The sequence below is a fragment of the Schistocerca nitens genome, chromosome 4, assembly GCF_023898315.1.
Source record: "Schistocerca nitens isolate TAMUIC-IGC-003100 chromosome 4, iqSchNite1.1, whole genome shotgun sequence".
In the NCBI taxonomy this organism is placed as follows: domain Eukaryota; kingdom Metazoa; phylum Arthropoda; class Insecta; order Orthoptera; family Acrididae; genus Schistocerca; species Schistocerca nitens.
The window spans coordinates 577,295,681-577,321,996 of NC_064617.1; the positions used below are offsets into that span (position 1 = coordinate 577,295,681).

General features: G+C 42.9%; 1 protein-coding gene across 1 annotated transcript in view; it reads right to left on the reverse strand.

Annotated features, from left to right (window-relative positions):
- Positions 1 to 3,047: 3,047 nt before the first annotated feature.
- The window catches only part of LOC126251483 (uncharacterized), a 42,049-nt gene continuing 18,780 nt past the window's right edge, over positions 3,048 to 26,316 (reverse strand). The window contains exons 3-4 of the mRNA XM_049951931.1: positions 19,501 to 19,696; positions 3,048 to 5,887 (exon numbers count right to left, since the gene is read on the reverse strand). Coding sequence (XP_049807888.1) covers positions 5,601 to 5,887; positions 19,501 to 19,696 — 483 coding nt within the window. The 3' untranslated portion in view covers positions 3,048 to 5,600. The remainder of the gene's footprint in view (positions 5,888 to 19,500; positions 19,697 to 26,316) is intronic.

The following is a 26,316-nucleotide window of genomic DNA, read 5'->3' on the forward strand; positions in this document are numbered from 1 at the left end:
CCATTCAACAAGAAAATGTATATGCAGCCAGATGGCATAGCAACGGGAAGCAGCCTTGCAGGCCTATTAGTTGATGTTTGTATTACGCATTTGAAAAATAAATTTGTCGACGCTAGTTCCCATTGTAAAGACAATCTGAAACATTATAAAAGGTGTACTGATGATGTACCGATCTTGTCCTCTGGCGCTATAGATGAAACAGAATCATTTGCAGATGCAGCGAGTATGACACACCCCAGTATCAGATTCATTTTTGAACATCGGACAAAAGAGGGTATCAGTTTTCTTGATCTTAGAATAAAAACGTTGAATCAAAAGCATGCCTCTGAAATTCATAGAGAACCTACCACCACAGATGTAATTGTAAGTAATTCAGCAGACCACCATACACACCACAAAATAGCGATTTCAGATTCATATTAAACTGTATACATAAAATTCCCCTTATTCCATCTGCCAAGGAGAAAGAAATCAATATCACCGAAACAGTAGCTAAAAATAATGCCTATAAACCACAAATAATTGACCACCTATACAATAAGATTAAAGATAGTAAATCACCTGCAGTACATTCACAACTGGTAGCGGAAGATGACCTATTTGCATGCTTTCCCCTCATAAGCACAATCTCCTACCAAAATGATAATCTTTTCTGAAGATCAGGAGTTCTTATAAGTTTCTGCGCCAATAAGACTGTGCAACATATCATTATCCACGGCACTAACATCACCAGCCTAGATGGAGCAAATCTGGAATTTACAAGATTATTTGTGACAATTGCCCCAGCTTTTATCCCGGACAGACTGCCAAAAGCTGTAGTATACAGTATCATGATTACCTGGATACCTTTAGACTAAAAAAATTGAAACAAATCTGCAATAGCCACTCACAAGAATCAGTATGGACACTCTTTTTCTAACATTAACGACAACTTGGAGATAGTACATACCACTACCAAAGACAAGAAAAATGGACCTTTTAGGGGAACTAGAAATATATAATCACACCCTCAGTACAGCCCAATACGTTCTAAATGAGCAGCTGTAGCTAGTAAATGAACAGTTTCTAAATAATTTCCCATTCACAGAAAGCAAATACAAAGTAGCTTCATAACAGGCACAACGCAGAAAAATTCAGCTGTTCCAGACCTCAGTATGAAATTGTATAAATATACAGTACGATGATGAGTAAATGTGTTGTTGTCATTTCTCTATTCAATTTTTTAATTTTGTATTCCCTGCAACTAACTTACACACTGTAATGATAATCAAAAAATGTCTGTATATATAAATGTGTTTGCGTTCATGTGTAATTTATATTATGCAATCAGTTGTCTTTTAAGTATTTCGTCAAGTTTTCTGCTGACGCTTACATAATAAAGAAAGAGAGAGACCCACTAAAAACAATTTGTCCTATTATTCTTAGAATGAATCCTTTTTCTGTTATTAACATGTTGCATTTTCCACATTCTGCATACAATCTTTGTCTTTTTGCATGCTTGGTCAATTGGAAATGAATGATTTTTTAAATTTTTGCTTAATGATAATCTTTGCACTGTAAACATATCATCATGTGTATAGCAAATGTGCGATGCTCAGCACTGACGTTAAGAATATCATGAAATGTGCCTCATTAACTTATTTACAATATGAGTGCTGTGTGTAGCTCAACAAAATATACATCGACCTGGAATATCACGTGGACCACAACAAAACAAACCGCTATATCCTGGAACTCACATAGGTGAACTAAACTACTTCGCATTATTGCTAAAAAAATACAAGCACTTTAGCGTGTCTTTTTTATTAATGTAACCATTTATAATATATATACTCAGTTATTCTTGTGCAGCGTAGGAGGAGACAACATGCTGTTGATCAAACTTCAATGTAACTGAAAATATCAACAATCTGAAGATTGGCTTGGAAGCCCGAAACTGGTTGTAGCACTAAAACTACACATTCAAAAAGTATTTGTGGTTGGTTGAGCCTTCACGAACTACCTTTAACGGCCGTTTAGTTCACAAGCCGCAACATGTCTAAAATAATAAAGACAATTAATATATAAAGAGATGAAATCAATAAGTATGTAAAAGCAAAGGTAAATCCAAATACAGAAGTTAGAGCTCAGCAGCAGGCATGTGTAATTATTTAAAATAATAACGATATTGTGGTTGACCAAAAAATTAAACAAACGTTGAATCTTAAAAAAACAAATATGGCTGCTGGGCGTTGTAGTAAGTACAAAAAAGGTAACCAAAAGACTTTCTAGTAAGAACAAAAAACAGTAGCCAAAATGAGACGAATAAGGACGTACTGTTGTAGCTTTTTTATCAGATCATGTCTTTCGTTCACACTGATTAGTTTAAATATTTAAGTTCTTCTTTTATTTTGGGGGGGGGGGGGGCGCAAAACTGCTATGGTCATTAGCGCCCGATTTAAGTTCTGCCACATGGTATCATTCTTCCTCGGTGTCAAATGTTTATAATGATTACGTAGTCTTAGTACCATTCTTTGCTCAAGTCGCAATGAGAAGTTACAGCGATCAATATTAAAAGTCTCGTGAAGTGAGAACTTCAGCACTCTTCCGACAGGAGACAATGAGCAGAGTTATTTACCTCGATTATGTAGAACACAGTATTTCACACCCGGCTCTATGTCCCTTGGCGACTTGTATAAACGGCTGTGTCACTAATGAGGACTGTTAGAACAGCAGTGATGTTCTAGTGATAGGGGAGTTGTCTCTTGGAGCTGTACTTTATCTTGTTATCTCAGTTTCCTATATTTTGATTGGTTAACTGCAGTATGGATATTGTAAGTCCCATACATGTGATTTACTCGTTGGGACTCACGATATAGATTTTTCAAGGGCTGGGGAAGCGTTTTGAAACATAAATGTCACATATCTAAACATCTTTAAATCTGGTCAACTTGAGTAACAAGACGCGATGTGCAAATGAAACTGAGTGATAAGGTGAGGATCACAGCTGTTTCTTGCAATTTACGAAAATTGGCCATTATTTTTTTAAAAAAGTGTTAAGTTTCAAATCGTTGTTGTGCCTTTTATTTGTAATATTCTTAGCTACAACTGTTTAGGATACACAAAGTTTTACTGAAAAAATTATGATACTGTGTATAAGATCGATATCTAAAACATATCTGTGAAAATCCGCACTACAGAAAATGTAATGGTATAAATGTATAATTGTTCAGCTGATTCAACATTCAATTCCTCTGTCTCTGTTTTTATTTGTAGGAAAAAAGGAAATTTTGCAACAATCCTTTTCCTGTTCTTGTTCCTGGGAATAGAATGTATGCCACCGACAGTTTATCGCCCGAAGTTCGTGCTCTGAAGGTAGTCTCTGTAGCATAGCACGTGGGAGGGCTTCGCCTTCGCGTCGAAACATGGGGCAACTGGGTCTAGCTTTAACCGTCTTGATATGTTACATATTTCTTCAAGAAGGGTGTAAAATTAATAATGACTTTAATAAACGAACACTGTTAACATCCAGTTCCTAGTTTGCTCTACCTACGACCGATGAAGTGTGTGATACTGTTAGACCACGGCATCAAATTTTAAAGATACAGATCTGCTGGGCAGTTCCAAGAAACTTAGAGCACAAGTGGCATTTCCGTCTACAAAATACATTTCTCGCTTACATATCTATTTTCTGCTTGACCTTTGGGAGAGATAAATTACAATTTAACAATGTCTATTAAGACTACCATTATTAGCACTGTAACAAATTGGAATATACTCTTAAGGGAACAAAAGTGAAATTATGTAAAGTTATTTATGAAAAACATATGAAAATTTAGTTCCATATTACAGATAGAACTATTCGGAGCTGAAGTTGTGAGTGATAGTGCTTTTGTCGTAAAATTTGCTGTCAGAAAATATAAGTGACACACCATTCCCCTGTTCTACTTAAATGTACAACTTTTTGATAGAGAAAAAAATCTATACTGCAGTTAGCAGTAGTTAATTCCAACACAATAGGAGACACCGCTGTAACCACATAACCTAGAACTTTCGATTATATTAGGAACCATTTCCTCCAGATTCAGTAAAATACATGAACAAATCAATTAGCCTTATAACATTACGCCATAAGTTAATTATTTTACGTTTTAGTTTACTGTAGCTCCAAGAATGTGGCCATTTTGGTGCTCAGAAATGTCATCAGTTTACTGTAGAGCAACCAAAGAGGCGGCGACGAGGAACTGACCACCGTTTCCCCACTGTATCCTGAAACTACTGCTGGAAAGAATTTCCTCAGATCGTGATTGTGAGCATGTAACTGCTGTACCTGCCCCATTTCTACTGTAAGGAAACGACGATTACCAAACACATGCTTACCGCCGACAAGAGTTAGCACATGTGCTAACACTACCCCTAACTTACACGCCGCTACCGTTGGCGCACCACTGTAGCTGCGCCTGCTGCGTCGCTACAGTAGTGATGGATTTCAATGGTTAATGGGAAAGTGACGAAGGAAATGTTCTACTCGTATTTGCCTGAAGGCTTGCAACTACTACTGACTGAGAACTTTGGCGAGAGTACGATAGCGAAGGAAGCAGGCAGAAGCCTGGAGAAGATACCTGTCTCACTTGTCCTTCCATGTCACCAATTTCACTACTCCATTGCTATATTTGCACTCGAAAACGAGCATCTGCTTCTCTTTGTCCCGCCGCTAAGCCGCATGGTCTTGAATCTCCCTTCATTCGCAAACACTGGCTCGTGGCACTATAGTTTTTGCACTTGAGGGTCTCGATTGAAAATGAGTTAATGTCACTAAAATACAGTTTTACTAGAATAACACTGTAAAGATTTTGTTTCCTCAAGGAGGTTTGTCGGTTTATGTAAGTTCTTTTGAATAAGCATCAAAATATTACAGTCACATATTTCTGGCTTCGCTGCTTTGCTATTGTCCTAAACTTCACTTTGGTAATTTATAATTCCGAATGACTTGAGTCTTTATCTGCCCTGTCATCTTACACCTACAGTGTTGAGCAAGTTGGTTCTGACCCAGCTTCACCGCTGTAGAGCTGAAGATTCGTCCATCCAGCAGAATCTAGTTTCATCTTGTTCCTCAGCTGCGTCTGCTAAACCCCTTCACATATTTTTCATTGCATTCTCCGCCACCATTTCCTTTACGTTTGGCAGTTGTCAAGAAACTTCCATCAGGAAGTTCCGCGACATTTTTCTTTCATAAACATGTAGTTGTTTCAATTTGCATGTCGAACAAAATATCTGATGGCGTCAGCCCTCTGTCAATCTGTATACTTTCATTTTCCTTGGCTTTATATATGTGGTACTAAATTGTGAAATTAGAATCCAGCGGTGTAAGTTAGCAGACGACAGCATAATCGAGAAGTTCTAGCTGAGTGGCGTTAGACCCTTTCCAGTCGCGTCCCTCGATTGCAGTAGCTTCTGACAAGATGGAAATCTCTCAGTTATTCCCACTACTAGCTTCTGTGACTGTCCGATTGTCGGGCTCGTCAGGACAGATGTCAGCTAAGAGTGTGTGCCCCCGCAGCTCGGATGCGTCGCATTTGCAGCGTGCCTGCCGTCGCCAGATGTGCGGCAGGAGGAGGCCCTCAGAGGCGGTACTGCACGGCCTGCAGCTGCGCGTCGCGGTGGCGAGGCAGCTGCGCGCCGGCGCTGCACGCCTGCGGGTCCTTGGGGTAGCCGGCCTCGGTGTGGTTGAGGCGCGCGCGCGACAGCCGCCGGTGCACGTCCGTCATGTCGGCGCGCCGCGCCGCGTCGGCCACGTCGCGCGCCAGCACGGCCGCCGAGCACGACATGGCGTACCGCACGCACGTCGCCAGCGACAGGAAGCGCCCGTCCGGCGACAGGTCCACCACCGCGTAGCCCAGGTACACCGCTGCAGACAGGAAATCGTCGTGCTCTCATGTTGTTCGGTTGTCATTCGGAAAGTGGCATATTACTGATACTGTTCCGATGCGTAGTTGTGGTAGTACACTACTGGCCATTAAAATTGCTACACCAAGAAGAAATGCAGATGATAAACGGGTATTCATTGGACAAATATATTATACTGGAACTGACATGTGATTACATTTTCACGCAATTTGGGTGCGTAGATCCTGAGAAATCAGTACCCAGAACAACCACCTCTGGCCGTAATAACGGCCTTAGTACGCCTGGGCAATGAGTCAAACAGAGCTTGGATGGCGTGTACAGGTACAGCTGCCCATGCAGCTTCAACATGATACCACAGTTCATCAAGAGCAGTGACTGGCGTATTGTGACGAGCCTGTTCCTCGGCCACCATTGACCAGACGTTTTCAATTGGTGAGAGATCGCCGGCAGCGGTGGCCGTGCGGTTCTGGCGCTGCAGTCCGGAACCGCGGGGCTGCTACGGTCGCGGGTTCGAATCCTGCCTCGGGCATGGGTGTGTGTGATGTCCTTAGGTTAGTTAGGTTTAAGTAGTTCTAAGTTCTAGGGGACTTATGACCTAAGATGTTGAGTCCCATAGTGCTCAGAGCCATTTGAACCATTTTTTTTTGAGAGATCTGGAGAATGTGCTGGCAAGGGCAGCAGCCGAACATTTTCTGTATCCAGAAAGGCCCGTACAGGATCTGCAACATGCGGTCGTGCATTATCCTGATGAAATGTAGGGTTTCGCAGGGATCGAATGAATGGTAGAGCCACGGGTCGTAACACATCTGAAATGTAACGTCCACTGTTCAAAGTGCCGTCAGTGCGAACAAGAGGTGAAGGAGACCTGTAACCAATGGCACCCCATACCATCACGCCGGGTGATACGCCAGTATGGCGATGACGAATACACGCTTCCAATGTGCGTTCACCGCGATGTCGCCAAACACAGATGCGACCATCATGATGCTGTAAACAGAAGCTGGAGTCATCCGAAAAAATGACGTTTTTCCACCCAGGTTCGTCGTTGAGTACACCATCGCAGGCGCTCCTGTCCAAGGGTAACCGCAGCCATTGTCTCCGAGCTGATAGTCCACGCTGCTGCAAACGTAGTCGAACTGTTCGTGAAGATGGTTGTTGTCTTGCAAACGTCCCCATCTGTTGACTCCGGGATCGAGACGTGGCTGCACGATCCGTTACAGCCATGCGGATAAGATGCCTATCATCTCGACTGCTAGTGATACGAGGCCGTTGCGATCCACCACGGCGTTCCGTATTACCCTCCTGAACCCACAAATTCCATATTCTGCTAACAGTCATTGATCTCGACCAACGCGAGGAGGATGTCGCGATACGATAAACCGCAATCGCAATAGGCTACAATCCGATCTTTATCAAAGTCGGAAACGTGATGGTACGCATTTCTCCTCCTTACACGAGGCATCACAACAACGTTTCACCAGGCAACGCCGGTCAACTGCTGTTTGTGTATGAGAAATCGGTTGGAAACTATCCTCATGTCAGCACGTTGTAGGTGCCGCCACCGGCGTCAACCTTGTGTGAATGCTCTGAAAAGCTCATCATTTGCATATCACAGCATCTTCTTCCTGTCGGTTAAATTTCGCGTCTGTAGCACGTCGTCTTCGTGGTGTAGCAATTTTAATGGCCAGTAGTGTACTTTGTGCTAGAGCACGTGTCAGCTGTGAGGAAGAGCTGACTGCTGACTAGTGCGGTCCCTAGATAGTCAATAACACTGCGCAATAATGCTGTTCAGTATGTTCGACGTTCTCCCTAGACTGCGCAATAGAATTGTGGTTTCGAATGTTGAGGATAAAGACTCTGCTACTCTGGTGACTGTTCAACTTTGTTGCAAGCAGACAAAAAAGTGTATGAAGACTTGGAACTCGGAACGTCAAAGATCGCTCACGAAACATGTTGAGAGAACTGAAGTTGGACGAAAGAAAATATTATCAAAACTTTTTCATGTGTTAATGGCCCATCATACATAGGCACTTACCCCCAACCCCTCCCTCTTGGAATCTGGAGCACTGTGTTTTGATTACGCCAAATGTCTCGTTTAGCGAAATGTAGCACTCATTACGTGGATCATTACGAGGCAGTACTACGCACTTAGCAATTGCTGTATAATAGTTTGTTGTTCTAAACATCGAAGTAATGAACGTGTGAATAATACTGAGTGAACAACCATCAATTCTCTGAGATATAATGCTTCTTTGTGCCACCTATAAAATTTAGTTCTTGGGGCATGATACGTCTCAGAATTGACCAACTCATTTACATCGATAATGGCAATGTTAGAGTCTTGCACACCCTCGCCCACACCCCGGATAAATATCTGTGGATGCCCATATCCACATCATCAAAAAACAAAACACTACAATGAGAGACACAATTTCCTCAAGTCGGCGTTTATCTGTTACGCTACAGTACCTTGCCACTGATAGTTCAGTTCTTTCGAAGGCTTCTAACTTACAAGTATAGTTTCACCTTAAGGGATTTGAGACATAGTAACGGAAACGTATCGCCTTATGCAATAATACGTGCACTAAGGGATTATATTTGGGTAAGTAATGTATACACACACACATAAGTATCTGTATATACACTACTGGCCATAAAAATTGCTACACCACGAAGATGACGTGCTACAGACGCGAAATTTAAACGACAAGAAGAAGATGCTGTGATATGCGAATGATTAGCTTTTCAGAGCATTCACACAAGGTTGGCGCCGGTGGCGACACCTACAACATGCTGACATGAGGAAAGTTTCCAACCGATTTCTCATACTCAAACAGCAGTTGACCGGAGATGCCTGGTAAAACGTTGTTATGATGCCTCGAGTAAGGAGGAGAAATGCGTACCATCGCGTTTCCGACTTTGATAATGGTCGGATTGTAACCTATCGCGATTGCCGTTTATCGTATCGCGACATTGCTGCTCGCGTTGGTCGAGATCCAATGACTGTTAGCAGAATATGGAATCGGTGGGTTCAGGAGGGTGATACAGAACGCCGTGCTGGATCCCAACGGACTCGTATCACTAGCAGTCGATATGACAGGCATCTTATCCGCATGGCTGTAACGGATCGTGCAGCCACGTCTTGATCCCGCAGTCGACAGATGGGGCCGTTTGCAAGACAACAACCATCTGCACGAACAGTTCGACGACGTTTGCAGCAGCATGGACTATCAGCTCGGCCGGCCGTTGTGGCCGCGCGGTTCTAGGCGCTTCAGTCTGGAACCGCGTGACCGCATCGGTAGCAGGTTCGAATCCTGCCTCGGGCACAGATGTGCGTGATGTCGTTAGGTTAAGTGGGTTTAAGTAGTTCTAAGTTCTAGGGGACTGATGACCTCAGATGTTAAGTCCCATAGTGCTCAGAGCCATTTGAACCAAGCCTATCAGCTCGGAGACCATGACTGCGGTTACCCTTGGACAGGAGCGCCTGCGATGGTGTACTCAACGACGAACCTGGGTGCACTTCATTTTTTCGGATGAATCCAGGTTCTGTTTACAGCATCATGATGGTCGCATCTGTGTGTGTCGACATCGCGGTGGACGCACATTGGAAGCGTGTAATCGTCATCGCCATACTGGCATATCACCCTGCGTGATGGTATGGGGTGCCATTGCTTACACGTCTCGGTCACCTGTTGTTCGCACTGACGGCACTTTGAACAGTGGACGTTACATTTCAGATGTGTTACGACCCGTGGCTCTACCCTTCATTCGAGCCCTGCGAAACCAGACATTTCATCAGGATAATTCACGACCGTATGTTGCAAGTCCTGTACGGGCCTTTCTGGATACAGAAAATGTTCGACTGCTGCCCTGGCCGGCACATTGTCCAGATCTCTCACCAATTGAAAACGTCTGGTCAATGGTGGCCGAGCAACTGGCTCGTCACAATACGCGTCACTACTCTCAATGAACTGTGGTACCGTGTTGAAGGTACATGGGCAGCTGTACCGGTACACGCTATCCAAGCTCTGTTTGACTCAATGCCCAGGCGTATCAAGACCGTTATTACGGCCAGAGGTGGTTGTTCTGGGTACTGATTTCTCAGGATCTATGCACCCAAACTGCGTGAAAATGTAATCACATGTCTGTTCTGGTGTAATATACGAGGGCTATTCCGAAAGTAAGGTCCGATAGGTCGCGAAATGGAAACCACGGTAAAAATCAAAAATTGTTTTATTTGCAACAGTTAGATACACCTTGCAGCTACTTATCTCCATAGTCGCCGACCCGACTTAGACGTGTATCGTAGCGTTGTAGCAACTTTCCCATACCCTCACTATAGAAGGCAGCCGCCAGTGCTCTCCGCCAATTCTCTACGCTGGCCTACGGCTCGTTGTCTTGTGCCGAAATGTTGTCTTCATAACCAGCGGTTTATGTGACCTGAGCTGAAACTCAGAGGGAGACAATTACGGGCTGTAGTGTGGGTAATCTCACATTTCCATTTGAAAACGATGCAGGAGCATCTTCATTGCCCCTGCAGAATGCGGCTGAGAATTGTCTTGAAGACGAAACAGCACGACAGTTATGTAATGTTAGCTGCATAGCTTCAGGGGAAATTTCTCACCAGGCCCCCGTACTTGGCGGCAGACACTATTTTCTAGACATCTTTACGCACTCACTGCGAGCTCAGAAATGAGAAGAGCGACGTGATGCTAACTGGGGTTATACTAGAGACACTACCCAACACATCTGTGCAAAGCTTTATCGGATTTTCATAGTCGTTTCCATTTCGTGACCGATCGGACCTTACTTTCGGAATAGCCCTCGTATTTGTCCAATGAATACCCTTTTATGATCTGCATTTCTTTGTGGTGTAGCAATTTTAATGGTCAGTAGTGTACTCCTTTTCAAAACCTTGCATTAATTAATTTTTTTTAAAAAAACTTCGTCGTTCGTGGGATTTTAGCGTATTTGCTGAGCAACAATTCATACGATTCATGCGTAATTTCTGTTTTTCTACTCATCACCTTAAACATACCACAGTACCGACAGTTATTTATACATTTCGATGAACTCCAATCAGAACGCTGTTTCGTCTTGCTTTGGACTCATTTTCAACACCACAACAAAACGCAAAGGGAACGCACTGATATCCACAGTCTGTTCCTCGAGAGAGCCTGGAAAGAATATTGTCAATACTGCTCGCAGACGGCAGGATGTTTCCGGGCAGCGCAAAATATTTCAGCGCTTTTTGATGTTATCAATATTATTCCACAGCCTCATAACCTCACCCCTAGATGTTCAATATTATTGTGTGTACCTTGGATATTTGAAAATAGTTTGAGATGGTGATTTACGAAAATCTGATAGTCCAGGAATAGTTTATTTATGACGCTGCCACGTCCAGGGATAGGCTTTATTATTGGCAAAACTGGTAAAGTTAACATTCTTATCAGGACATTTGAAAGTGCTTTTGTTGGAGATAGATTCTGCAACTTTAGAATTTGCTTATGGTTCGAATGGCTCTGAGCACTATAGGACTTAACTTCTGCGGTCATCAGTCCCCTAGAAGTTAGAACTACGTAAACCTAACTAACCTAAGGACATCACACACATCCATGCCCGAGGCAGGATTCGAACCTGCGACCGCAGCCGTCGCGCGGTTCCTGACTGAATTTGCTCATTGCTTACCAGAAAATTTATATATATCTCAATGCTAATTGGATCAGTGTCATCATCAATCGAAGGCCTTTGCTTCCTAAGATTCACATAGTTTCAAGAAGGCACTTTCGTTGCAGGAATCTAATACGAAAGCCCTCTTGGCGCCCACAGGTGGGGCAAGTGGCTATCATCTAGAACAGGAGTTCGTCGCAAGCGCTTTTCGACACTCCCGTTTCGCAGACAAGTTACTGAGCCAGACGCCGTCACGGAACTTGCCACCTTCGTTCCTGCTGCGGTTTTCGGCCAGCTCTTCTCATTTGCCGCAGTCAACATTAGATGCGTTCATATCGCGCTTTGCGCACTCCTTAAAGTGTTCAGTCACATGGTCCCTCCATGGTATCCCTAGAATGTTTCGTTTTTCATGTGCACAGCAGGTGAAAGGTGTTGAGCTTAGGTTGTCGTTTATCATATGATCCTTAGGGACAATACAAGAGGCTACTCAACATACATATTCCATATATGAGTATTTTTTTGTTCGCTGTCAAATGTTTGTGGTTCCATATTCTGAGAGGAGCTTCCCGAAAGTAATCGCTGCTTTGACATTTCTCTAGAGTGGCCTTCTGATACTATCGAGTCCAGATAACACAATTTTATGTCTACATTCAACAAGCAGCCATCCAGTCTTATAGCGGGCATATCCGTGTCTCCTTGCAGCATAATCGCAGTCTTCTGTACATCCTTAGATGATGAAACTATGACCAATTACTATTATAATATTATACTGGTCTTTCATCCTTCCAATTCGTTCATATCTACAGGTGAGATCTACTCCAAAAAAAATGCAAACACCAACTCGAAGACTGCTTTGAACAATATAGTACTTTAATAGCATGCTCGTGTTGAAGGCAGTGTTGACTTTATTTCCTCCAACTTACGAATTGTTTCACTCAACTTTTATTGTGTTTATTTTAATGTTATTACTAGATTTATTATTAGTTTTATGTACGTCTTCAGTGAATTACCGTTTTTACTGATGTGATTACTCGCAAAATTACTTTTATCAGCGAATGAAGTATACGTAATTCCAAGAGAACGAGAGTCAAAGGCTGCACTAAAGTGTTACACTGCTGGTGATGAAAACCAACATAAGCAATGTTAACTTAACGTCGTCTTATTTTTGACTTTGGAATTCTAAAATTCTCTGTGTGCTTGTACTGTCACTACGATCTACTTTCAGTCTGTAACGACAGCGGCAGCAATGGGATGTTAAATCATAAGCTTCACTCAGTTGATGTTTCCACTTCGACCTCGTTTCGTTCGATTTCACGTCAAAAATGTATGTTTAATGGAAACTAACCAATCTCTTCAACATATGTGGTGTCTGTTCTTTCGGACATGTCTGAAAGTCCAAACGCATTGCCGGCCGGTGTGGCCGTGCGGTTAAAGGCGCTTCAGTCTGGAACCGCGTGACCGCTACGGTCGCAGGTTCGAATCCTGCCTCGGGCATGGATGTGTGTGATGTCCTTAGGTTAGTTAGGTTTAATTAGTTCTAAGTTCTAGGCGACTGATGACCTCAGAAGTTAAGTCGCATAGTGCTCAGAGCCATTTGAACCAAACGCATTTTGAGATTGCTGGAAAATGGGCAAGGGACACTACATCTGTAGTGTGTGGATAAGATGAGAATGTGGATCTTACAGGAAGCCTGCTAGGATAGTCGTGCAGTTGCGCTGACCACTGTATACAGATGGTGTAGATGCCAGTGCATCTGCATAATAATCAGGAGACTCGAGTTCGAATCCCAGTGTGGCACATATTTTCAACTTGCCTCATTGATACAAATCAATGCCACTGGCAGGTAATGTCTTTCATTGCTTTGCGTCTTCAGTCTCTTCTACTTCGTTAAACGCAGCTAAACATTGTGGAATGTGGCACCTTGAGTTTAGGTAGCGTACGTCCTTCAGCTTGAAAATATTATCTTTGTCGATTTATACATCAGAGTCACGAGCACTGACCATCTGTTTCAGACTTCTACATGCGCAGCTCAACTGTAAACTATCTCAAGTCAGTATCTTTCGATTTCATTGAAAATGCGATAAACGTACTGCTGACCATTAAAACAGTAACACCAGCAAGGATACCAAACATTGCGAAATTTTGTTTATTGTGTGTATACTGTCCAACTGAGCTTGGATTTCTGATGGGTACGTCATTCCATGCTGCTTCAGCTCGGAGCCAGAGTTCATCAACCATACTGGCTGGTGAGTGGATGTGCGCCAGTCTCTCTGCAACACGTGAGCAGATGTTTTCAGTAGAAAAGAGCATCCTGGCTGGTACAACAGTCGAACACCTTGTGCATAGAGGGAGATCAGGATAGGGCAGACAACATGCAATCTTGCATTATTTTGTTGAAAGATAACGTTATGGAGATCTAGAAGACACTGCGCATGCACAGAAATGTAGCGCTTGCTGTCCAAATTGGAGGCTATTGGAACCAGAGGTGAACGATCACACGAGGTGCTGGGCCCGAATAAGGATAGCGAACGGAAGGAAACTGGCACACCTTCGTTCTGCTAGCAACCTCCGCATTCTGATATTTTCATCTTGAGACTGTAAGAAGAACCGGAAATCGTATGAAAATACGACGTGGTGCCACTTCTGTGTCTATTTTGGTCGTTGAGAGTATCAGTCGGCCTCTCTCTTTTGCGACGCGAGGGGAAGCCACGACGGCCGGCATGCTGTCGGTCTTACTCCATACGTCGTCATGATGTCAGTATAGATACTTCTCTTGCTGTAAACATGTCCGTTCCTTGACACAAGGCGCATGGAGTGGCTGTCTCGTCCTGCATCTCCGAGCGAATTCTACGTCGTGTTAGGGTATAAGTGCAGATATTGTTATCATTTGTATCTTAATATGCACCCACGTCAGGGTGTTAACAATCTTCCCGCAAATACGTCAGTACCTGATGTTTTCTGCACAGTCGTAACTGCACCACTCAGTGGACTATGCCTGTTCGTTTGGCGTCTACACCTCCACACTTCAACACCTCTTGCTCAGAAGAAAATAAGCATTAATGGCTCGCTCTTGTCACATGTACTTGGAGATACTAATGAACCTGAAAACAGACTTCTCCTAATCTCCTAGTCTTCAAATGAACTAAATACTGGTGGAATGTTGTTCAGAACACTGTCCTCACTCACCACTGAAGATATCTGCATTGAGACCCTGCACTTCCGTGCTCTCGACCGCAGCTCATGTGGGGCAGCTGCCTGAATGGCGTTGATTATGGCGCTCCTAAACGCATCGATTGCCTATTCACATGATACTTGTGCAATCTCGGACCAACACAGGCGGCAGTATCACGGAACGCTCAACAGCACACTCGATAGGCCAAGATTCTGCCTCTGTCCAATTCCGACACGTGCCGGCAGATGTTTCTCCTCCTCACACGGCGCATAACACGGCCTTCTGACGAATAGCTGACATTTTAATCCGATTTTTAAATAAGAAGCCAGCTGCGTAATGTATCCTTCTACGCAGAATGTACCTGCCGTTATTGATAATTAGTTTGTGCGTTTGTGATGAAATGCTATCATCTGCATATTTAAGCGTTAGTAAGCTTCATACCACTTGAACGTACGCTGCATGGCGCCTTCATGGTGCTGCAATTTTAATTTTCACCAGTATAACCCGTGAACTTGAAAACTTTCCTTGCAACCATCTTCTGAAATACAGTGTGCCCTGGTTAAACATATAATAATCGAAAATACAATCACTTGAGGATTAATTGAGATATTTATTGACGGTATGTTTCTACAAGTAAAGTAATACAAAACTTTTTTTACACATCTAATCCACCTCGATATGCGCACCATTAGTGACGCAACAGACATCTAATCTGTATTCTACTTCTCTCCATGTGTTTTGCAGCATTGCAGACATAACATTTGGGATAGCTGCAAGAATGCTATGGCAAAGATTTCGTATATCGCGAACTGATGTCTGCCACACATGATTTTTTATAAACACCCACAGAAAAAAATAAAGTGGCGTAATGTCTGGGCTTCTAGGGGCCAAGCAATCGATGGACTACCTCTGTCAATCCAGCTATCTGACAAGGAACCGCTTGAATGCGAGGTCGCAAGTTCAATCTTCAGTACCGCTCATTTGAAAGTGTCGTGTTAACAAATATGACAGGAAAAATACTAGCTGCTAGTAACTCATCATGTGCATAAGGAGGGTAACAGAAAATGTGTGTCCCGCGAGATACAGAGATCAGCCTCCTAAGGGATGTGTGTATTACGCTTCACAAAATGGACATCGTCGACATTCAAGTAATGTTCAGAACAAACCATTAACTTGCACAATGAACACCGAATAAAGCAGGGCGCGCCACAGTGATCACATACGTTTGCACCATCACGATCGAAGGTATGCACTTTTAAATAATTCAATTAGAATAATATTGGTGTAACGGGGTGACGAGAACTGATGGAATGTGGTGGCATGCAACCCTATCCGAAATAGTCTGTCTTGGAGCTTATCGTGAAAATGGTTATCTTTAAGGTGTAGATGCAGATAGTGCTATAAAATGTTAAAATCCAACATCCAGAGGCTGAATTTGTCCAGCGGTTCCAGGTCGTATGAACTGCAGTGTCACACACTTTTCACTTTTCAGGAACGTTTGTTTACTCTAAAGAAGTATGATTTTTATACGCAGACCAGGAATCAAGCAAAAACAAGTTATTTTGAGCAGCTATTGGCCAAAAGCACTTCTCATACCATAGCTGCAGTTCTCTTACGCCCATTTTCCCGCCCTTGCTCTTGCTGTCATGTAAATATTGCCTATGGCGCTTGTAAGATCACGCACACGAGAAAGAATCGTAGGGGGCAGAGCACCTCCCACTGCTCTCAATATAACAAATAACTTTCTACCAAATTTATCGTCCAGTTTAACAATCGGCATAATTGTATACGAATACGTTATGGCATTGGGGTTAGCTGATCTTCATACGACTCACTTGGTACATCCAATTCCAGGGTTCCTTTCATAAGCAGCTCCTCTTCAAATCCCGACTGGTCGGGGTTGACAATAAATTCCTTACTGACCGATGGGATAAGTTTGTTTATCTCATCTACACATTTTGGGGCCGATTCCGCAGTTTGATCTGCACCGTCAAGTTGACGGTTGGTTTGAAATTTCTTTGTCTTACGTCTTCCAGTTCTGTAGCAATGTTTGAAGTTATACAATCATCCACTGCTTCCCTAGAAATCACTGTAATTATGTCGTGAGCAATTTGGTAATTTCCAAGAATGATTGCCTATCGAAGTCACGGGGTCCAAAAGATACATATCGAACGTGCGATCGTAGATCGATCATGCGACTCTGGTGGCGGGCGTTATGATCAATTATTTGTGATCGTCATTTTTATCTGTTTTCCGTCGTTCCCTTAGTTGTTCTAAGTTACAAACCTCCACGAATTATTTGTGAGTTGCTAGTGAAACCGAGACGATTTATGTCGGTAGTGAGTGGGATATCTGGTGTTCTTGACGTTTCTGTCGCGGATTCTCTCACACGGAAAAATCTAATTCCATGCTTATCCCCCATAGAAAATTGTTCGACTTAGTCGCAAATATGGAGTACTACCGGACGACGAAAGGAGGGACTGTGTAGACTGTGGTGGTGCGAGGTGTGTAAAACTTCGTAAGAACAGTTTCGATGCTGAAATACCGTTACATTTTCATTGCGGACAGTGCGGAAAACGAACGGGTATAAGGAAGATACATGGTTCGACTCGTCCAAATTATCCGTCCAGACCAGCGTAGTGGCCTTACACATGACGACAAAACCGACGACGACAAAGGTAAGTCGTCTCCTTTATAATTACGAGTATTTCTGTAACGCTCTTATTTTGTCGTTGCTGTAGTGACCATCGTAAACATACTCATAGCGCCCGCCAACAGAGTCCATGATCGATTTATGATCGCAAGTTCGATATGAATCGTTTGGACACCACGACTTCGATAGGCAATCATTCTTCGAAATTAAATATCATAGTAGCTCACTATCACGCACATCCTGTAAATTGTATCGAGCGTCCTTGAAACGCTTTTTTAATAAGTGTACCTTTTCCTCCCTGGAATATCCGTAGTTCTTCTTATGCAATACACGGTCTTATTTCTGCGGACTTATTCGAAATCTGTGAATAACTGTTTTTTTCCTATACTGCGGATGATTTTCCAAGTACGTAATTGCATTTAGTACCCGCTCCTTTGATAACGGTTGTCCTTCACTACGTTTCACTGGAGACGTTTCCTCGTCCGGCAAGGATGATGAACTACATGTATCGACACCTGTTTCAATACGCATCGTCATCACTGATTCCTCATGTACATTGTTCGCACAGTCGAGCTTATACGACACCACACATTCCATTGACGCATCTAAGATTTCATCTGCCACTTATTTCTCACTTTGAGTAATCCCTTGGGTTCATTTATGACGAAATATCAACTTCGGCAACTGTTGGTGTAGATATAATGCTATGTTTGCTCTGTTTATCGTTGCCATAGCTGCGGTTTGTATCAACACCACTAGAACTTTAGCACTGTTGTGAGTTACTCGTAGACTAAATAGTTCTCCTACGCTCCATATCCCCATGCTGTGCTCAACGCTGGATACCTCAAGTCCAGTCCCCAGTTGCCACTAGTAGTCAATATTTTGGTTACATGTTGACAATATGTGGGGGCTCGAAAGACGTAAACATCATTGGCCTTTTGTGACCCCGCCGCACTCAAGGGGTTCCTTGCGAGAACTCATGGTCCAAGAAATCCCTCACAATGTTCGCATAAAAATGGTTCAAATGGCTCTGAGCACTATGGGACTCAACATCTGAGGTCATCAGTCCCCTAGAATTTAGAACTACTTAAACCTAACTAACCTAAAGACATTACACACATCCATGCCCGAGGCAGGATTCGAACCTGCGACCGTAGCAGTCACGCGGTTCTGGACTGAAGTGCCTAGAACCTCAGGGCCACGGCGGCCGGCAGTGTTCCCATAATGTCATTGTGGGCCATCTTGTTGAAATATCAGGCGACGGTGACTGGTAACAGTAAACTTGTTGTTTCATTTAATGCGATTCAAATGGTTCAAATGGCTCTGAGCACTATGGGACTTAACATCGGTGATCATCAGTCCCCTAGAATTTAGAACTACTTAAACCTAACTAACCTAAGGACATCACACACATCCATGACCGAGGCAGGATTCGAACCTGTGACCGTAGCGGACTTGCGGTTCCAGACTGAAGCGCCTAGAACCGCACGGCCACACCGGCCGGCCATTTAATGTGTGCATAAACCAGGCACCTGCTGCAGAGGCGCATATGCACCTGTGTCCGCTGAACAGTCGGTGAGGAGACACTGTTAGTAGCCCTTTGGTTCATCTGGGCCGTCAGTTGCTCAACTGTTACAGATCTATTCGCTTATACACGTCTTCACAGACATCGTTCACTCGTGTCTTGTATGTCCTGTGGTGCAACCCAGTTGCCACGGCACCGTTTTTTTTTTTTTTTTTTATAACATCATTTTTAATGCCTGGTATGCATCAACCAAGGCGGCACGCGAAAAGTTTACACACTTAGCCGTTTCGGAAATGCTTTTATCCTTAGCCCCAAAGCCAATGATCATGCTCTTTTGAACGTCGGCTAAATCACTCCTTTTCCACATTACGACAACAACTGCACTGTTAACATCGAACATCTGCGGTTCCCACATTAATGTGACTGGACCGTGTACGTTTACCCCGGACAACCTGTATTTGCCAGGCTTTCTCAGCCCGTTGTTCAAGTACGTGAAGCTGTGGAAGCACTTCTGCCCAAGGACAGGGGAGGAGAACAGAAGGGCGCAGCGCGGGTGGGAGAGGCGGCGAGCGCTCGTGTGGAGATACGTACCGGGCAGGTGCCAGACGCCGCCGTCCGTCACGGGGATGGCGGGCACCACGGCCTCCGTGCGGTCCTCGGAGCGCACGAACCACTGCACCGTCAGCGTGCCGTTCTCGTCGCGCCAGAAGTCGTACCAGTCGCACGTCGTGTCCGACGACAGCCGGACTGGCGCCACTTCCTCCACCAGGTACCATCGGCCGATGAGCTAGGGACAGAAACAGAGCGACTAGGTCGCTGCTCAGTTACATCTCCCGCACCACAAATTAGAAGCTACCTCGGGAATGATTAGTTAAACCACCGTCAGCACGCGGACCGTGCTTTCGAACGTCAACGTTGAGCGCACCAAGTTCAACGTGCTGCTGAGCGCTCAGAAACGATGCATACGGTAAGTCTGCCTCAGCGTTGCATACACGATCGCAACGCGCTCCAGCGGGACTAGTCGGTTGTGTCTGACTCCCCAGTTATAGTCCTTACGAAATTGACAGGTGTAAACTCCTACGTTAGCTATATTGAAACGCACATTTCCACCCTTGTACGTATGCTAGTCATGTTGTTCTGTCTGCAGTACAAATAAATAAAAATTTCCATATCCATGAACGGTATTAAAGTAAACGGTAAAGTAGGTGTTAAAGTCCATGGAGAAGAAATAAAAACGTTGAGGTTCGCCGATGACATTGTAATTCTGTCAGAGACAGCAAAGGACTTGGAAGAGCTGTTGAACGGAATGGACAGTGTCTTGAAAGGAGGATATAAGATGAACATCAACAAAAGCAAAACGAGGATAATGGAATGTAGTCGAATTAAGTCGGGCGATGCTGAGGGAATTAGATTAGGAAATGAGACACTTAAAGTAGTAAAGAAGTTTTGCTATTTGGGGAGCAAAATAACTGATGTCGAAGTAGAGACGATATAAAATGTAGACTGGCAGTGGCAAGGACAGCGTTTCTGAAGAAGAGAGATTTGTTAACATCGAGTACAGATTTAAGTGTCAGGAAGTCGTTTCTGAAAGTATTTGTATGGACTGTAGCCATGTATGGAAGTGAAACATGGACGATAAATAGTTTGGACAAGAAGAGAATAGAAGCTTTCGAAATGTGGTGCTACAGAAGAATGCTGAAGATGGGTAGATCACATAACTAATGAGGAGGTAGTGAATAAAATTGGGGAGAAGAGGAGTTTGTGGCACAACTTGACAAGAAGAATGGACCGGTTGGTAGGACATGTTCTGAGGCATCAAGGGATCACAAATTTAGTATTTGAGGGCAGCGTGGAGTGTAAAAATCGTAGAGGGAGACCAAGAGATGAATACACTAAGCAGATTCAGAAGGATGTAGGTTGCAGCAAGTACTGGGACCTGAAGAAGCTTGCACAGGATCGAGTAGCATGGAGAGCTGCATCAAACCAGTCTCAGGACTGAAGACAACAACAACAACAACATCCATGAACAAGTTATAGGGCCAAAAGGAGATTACAATGTTCAGCGAGTATGGACATCGGCTTGTAAAAGTTCAGTTACAAATAGTGCGACACAAATTACAATAGTTTTCCACATAAGATTAATAGTAAAATGGGACTTAACATCTGTGGTCATTAGTCCCCTAGGACTTAGAACTACTTAAACCTAACTAACCTAAGGACATCACACACATCACGCCCGAGGCAGCATTCGAACCTGCGACCGTAGCGGTCACGCGGTTCCAGACTGAAGCGCCTAGAACCGCACGGCCACACCAGCCGGCTGATTAATAGTATTTCATCATTATCATGTTTCAGTAAAACCCTAAGCTCATTCTTACGTGACCACTATTCCTATTCACTAGCAGAATATTTAAAACATAGGAAACACCACACTTGAAACAAGAAAGTGCAAAATATCTTACTGCAAGTAGTGCAAGCTGTCTTGTAGACAAAGCCAACCGAACAAACTCACTGCTTGGGAAGAGCGCACCCGTAAATAACATCGAATTTTACGGACCATACTTCTGTTAAACAAGTAAGAAACTATCTGGGCCTATTATAAAACGCGAAATTTATTAAAAGGAGGTCTGGTTTCAGTGTGACGCGAACCACCAGCACACCTCCTTTCAAATTATAGCTCTGCTGATCTACTCATTACACTACACCGACCGTGTATAGTTTGCGACGATACTTCCCACCTTACCATCTCCTGATAGCTTCATCGCAGATATGTTATTAATTGTCATTTAATTACAGTAAATTGTATCAAGAACAATGCGTTTTTGATGGCTCCTCAAAGTGCCGTTACCTTGAAACGGCATACTTTCATAATATTCAAGTTACAATTTTTAACGGCCAATATGATGTTTCCCGTCATTTTATTACAACAGATAATACAATTAACGACGGGTTTTCGAGAGATCCTCAGTTTCCTGGAGCTCAGAAAGGGCTTATATTTATATACATATGGGTTACAACTGAAAGCCATTATGGTGCCTCGCGGCTCTGTACTGAAGAGGGATGGCCTCATGTCTCATTTGCCTACTTTCCAACACACGTTCAGAACGTCTCACATGCTAGATATTGCTCTGCACATTCGCAATGGCTCCCCACCGTGCTTTTTCCGTGTTATGACGTCAGAGACTCGGTACGCTCAACGGTCGACGTTCGAATGCACGGTCCGTGTGCTGACGGCTTTAGACTTCTGCAGAAATGCAGAATGTAGGACCACGTGAGGCAAATATACTACGACTTATAAGGTACACTAAAGGAAATGCAACACTACGCTATTATATTTTTAGATTTAGAAAAAAGTTTAACAATGCTAACTGCAATGTACACTTCGAAATACTGAAAGTAGCAGGAATAAAATACAGGAAACTAAAGGTCATTTACAACTTGTGCAGAATCCAGAATATGGTTACAAGAATCGAGGAGAAGGGAGTGAAACAGGGTACCCTATCTCAAGGATTACTCGTACTGTAAACTGAGAAAGCTATACAGGAAAACAAAAACCAATTTTGAAAAGGAATAAAAGTATGTGAGACTACAAGGCAGTATGCAGCACAATAACACAAGGGAATTTAAGTGTGTGTAACTACAACGCGATATGTACCACTGTATTACTACTAAAATATTTAATTTCATTCCTTTTCACGAAAGCGGTATCTGAAATTTCTTCTTCATGTATGATCAGTTTCAATACTCTGTAAACTTTATAAAAGAAACTTGAGAAATGAATTAATTTAAATTAAATATTATCTGAAACGATTAAAAACCATTTTTAAAATCAGCGCGGTTGTCACACTGATATCAGCTACTCATTATTATATCGAGTCACTGAAAATGTCTTAATGGATAGAAGATAGCGCTGGGAGTGCAAAAAATGTTTGATAACAACAGCGGACCGTTAGAGACATGGGATTAGTAATCTTGATGTTGTATAGCTGCGAGTGAGAAAAGGCGTAAGTGTATGTGGCTCTGGCGTAGGAAATAAATATCTGCGCAGCGCTTTCTTGTGGGCACGAGAGGCACTGCAACTTCTAAATGCTACGGTACGTTGATGACTTTTATTGGTGCTCCGACAGCAATCAAAGAGAGAGTGGTGTTTGGCCACAGTAAATATAAGGAATCTTTGCAACTGGAGACGGGATATAACTGTACTGTTGCCGCCGAGCTATTATTTCGCGGTTGCAACACTTCAGACTTTTAACTTTGTAAAACTCTTCAGAGTGTATTGAGTAGCATGAACAGTATAACCTCTGCGTCAACATTAATTTTAGTTTCGTAGTCGCTATTATTCCATTGTACCAAGTTCTTGAACAAGGTCCATAGCCGATTATCCTAGGTTCCGAGTGTCCATTGTAAATGAATTTCATTGAGCTGAATGTTCAAATTGTTGCTCATTGATTAAAGTCATTAAATAATTTTTGAATTACAGCAACAACTAATTTTTGAAATCAGTACTTAAACAAACTATTGGAACCAGTGAATCTGCCAGATCATAATATATTTTACTTCTTACTTAACAGTATGACTTAATTTTATGTGCTTTTGATAATTTTATGCGGTATTCCATGGGTGCCATGGTACTTCAAAATCATTAACGTTTAAGTCTAGTAAGGTTCAGCGCTAACTTCAAGAGTTTAGAAAATTCTGTCTATCAAAATTCGTAACAGTAAAGATTATTGCTGAGGTCAAGCTACGTCTTTATTATGTATCGTGTACTACTGTAATTCTTTCAATTTTCATTCCGTTCCTCATTATTTCCTTCAACTTAACTAAATATTTCGTGAAGACTTGAATACAAAACATCACTCCCGTGCAGGTGATGAATTACGTCATCAATATGTGCGTTACTCATTTTTACGTGAATTTGAGTCCGATTATAAGCAACTGCTTTCAGAAATAAAACATCCTATGTAGGTCTGGCGACGGGATTATTTCATCCTGTGATTGGAATTTCATTAAAATGTTAATTTTAAATAATAATAAATTCCGCTAACGATTCAAAACCCATCTATGTAATTATATCTCTTGCACTCAGTCTTTATCATGGCACTGTATTACCTTACCACTTTGGTGATTTTCAGGAGGACAACGATTCGAATCCCCATCCGGCCACCCAGATTTAGGATTTTCCGTAATTTCCCTAAATCGCTCCAGGCAAAAGCCAGGACAGTTCCTTCAAAACGGACACGGCCGACGTCTTCCCCGTCCTGCCGCAATCTGAGCTTCTTCTCCATATCTACTGATATCGCTATCAACGTGGTGCTAAACTCCAATCATCCTTTTTTTTCATTTAGATGACTACATGATTATATGTACACTTTTCACATCATTTGGCTCAGTTCACTTCGGAATCGATGCCTTTCTAGTTAATTAGGCACACATAATCACAGTCGATTATACCGTACGAAGTAGGAAGGTTAAAGGTTCAAGGAGAAGACATATGGTCGTCGAGGTTTGCCAAAGACATCGAGATGCATTCTCAAAAGAACTTGACGGACCAGCTGAACGGAATGGATATTGTCTTCAAAAGATTAAGATGACCTTCAACGAAAGTAAAAGAGAGGCAATGGAGTGTAGTCGAATTACATAAGGTGGTGTCGAGGGAACTAGTTTAGGAAATGAGATACGAAGAGCAGTAAATGAATTCTGCTATTTGGGAAGCAAAACAATTGATTATGGTCTAAGTAGAGACGACGGAAAACGAAGACTCACAACAGCAAGAAAAGTATTTCTGACGAAGAGAAATTTATTAACATCGATCGTTAGTTTAAATGTTAGGGAGTTTTTATAAAGGTTTCTGTCTCGATTGCAGAGACTTGGGCGCTAAATAGTTGAGTTAAGTAGAAAGTAGCAGCTTGTGTTGCTACAGAACAATACTGAGGATCGGATAGATACATATGATGACAAACGAAAAGGTACTGAATCGAGCTAGGGGAGAAAGGAGTTGATGGCACAACTTAATTAATAATTGATAGAACACTTCTTGAGGTACCAAAGGATAGTGAATTTGGTAATGGAGAGAAGTGAGCAGAGACGAGACTTGCACAGAACAGTCTACCATGGAGAGACGAACCGAACCAGTATTTCGACTGAAAAAAAGAAAGGAAGATTACAGTTTATCGTCGTGATGACGTCGAGGTCGGTAGACATGTAGCACAAGCTCTCATAGTTTCATGGATGGGGAAGAAAATTGGTGGTGCCCTTTCAAAGGAACCATCCCGGCACTTGCCTGGAGAAATTTGGGAAATCACGGAAAACTCAAATATTGACGGCCGGACGCGGATTTGAACCGTCTTCCTCCCGAATATGAGACCATTGTGCTAGCACTGAAGAGACCACAACAAGACCACGGTATGTTCCACATTAAAGTACAGTTTCGGTATTAGGAATACTAGAGTAGGCATATCTTTGGTATAAGTAGGAACAAGCCATTCAAAAATAGTTAATTTGACACTGGAAGGAGCAGTAAGGAGAAAAACTTTAAGAGACATAAGATAATTGAGCAAAGATGCCGAGAATGTTATTAATGTGGATATCTAGAGATAAAACAGTTAGGATGAAAGTGAGAGGTGGATGAGGCATCATACTATTTAGTAAACATTTTTACAGAGTCCTTAATGACTAGTTGGGTGAACATCAGTTTGAGAACAAAGAAAATTATTTGGTTTTAATGTCCTATCGAAGACGAGGTCATTAAAAACGGAGCACAAGCTCCGAATAGAGGAGGGTGGGAATGGAAACTGTCCACTTTCTTTTCGAGGGAGCCACACCGGCATTTTCATTATGCTATTTAGAGAAACATTTGAAGTGAGGCCAGTGTCTTAACCACTGCGCCACCCTGTTGACCAAACAGCTCTTTCCCCACCAGTACAGCACTGCATTAAAGAGCTTTGTAGCTTGACCACCCGGTACGAAGATCTTAGATTGGCAATACGTGTGTAGCACTTGTTTGTTAACAACTTTTGTTTTAAAATGGTTCAAATAGCTCAGAGCACTATGGGACTTAACTTCTGAGGTCATCAGTCCCCTAGAACTTAGAACTACTTAAACCTAACTACCCTAAGGACATCACACAAATCCATGCTCCAGGCAGGATTCTAACCTGCGACCGTAGCGGTCGTGCGGTTCCAGACTGTAGCGCCTAGAACCGCTCGGCCATTTTGTTTCATAACATGTAACTACTTGTTATTTGGCATTGCCACGAAAAGTAATCCACGGTTGTCGTTTGTGTCCCGTCCGCTGTGGAGTTTCCCGTCGTTCACAATTTATGACTGGTTGTCAAATTTGAAACATTACCCGTTACAGGAATCAGCAGATAGACATATATGTGTGGTATATAAGGATGTAGTGCCCGAA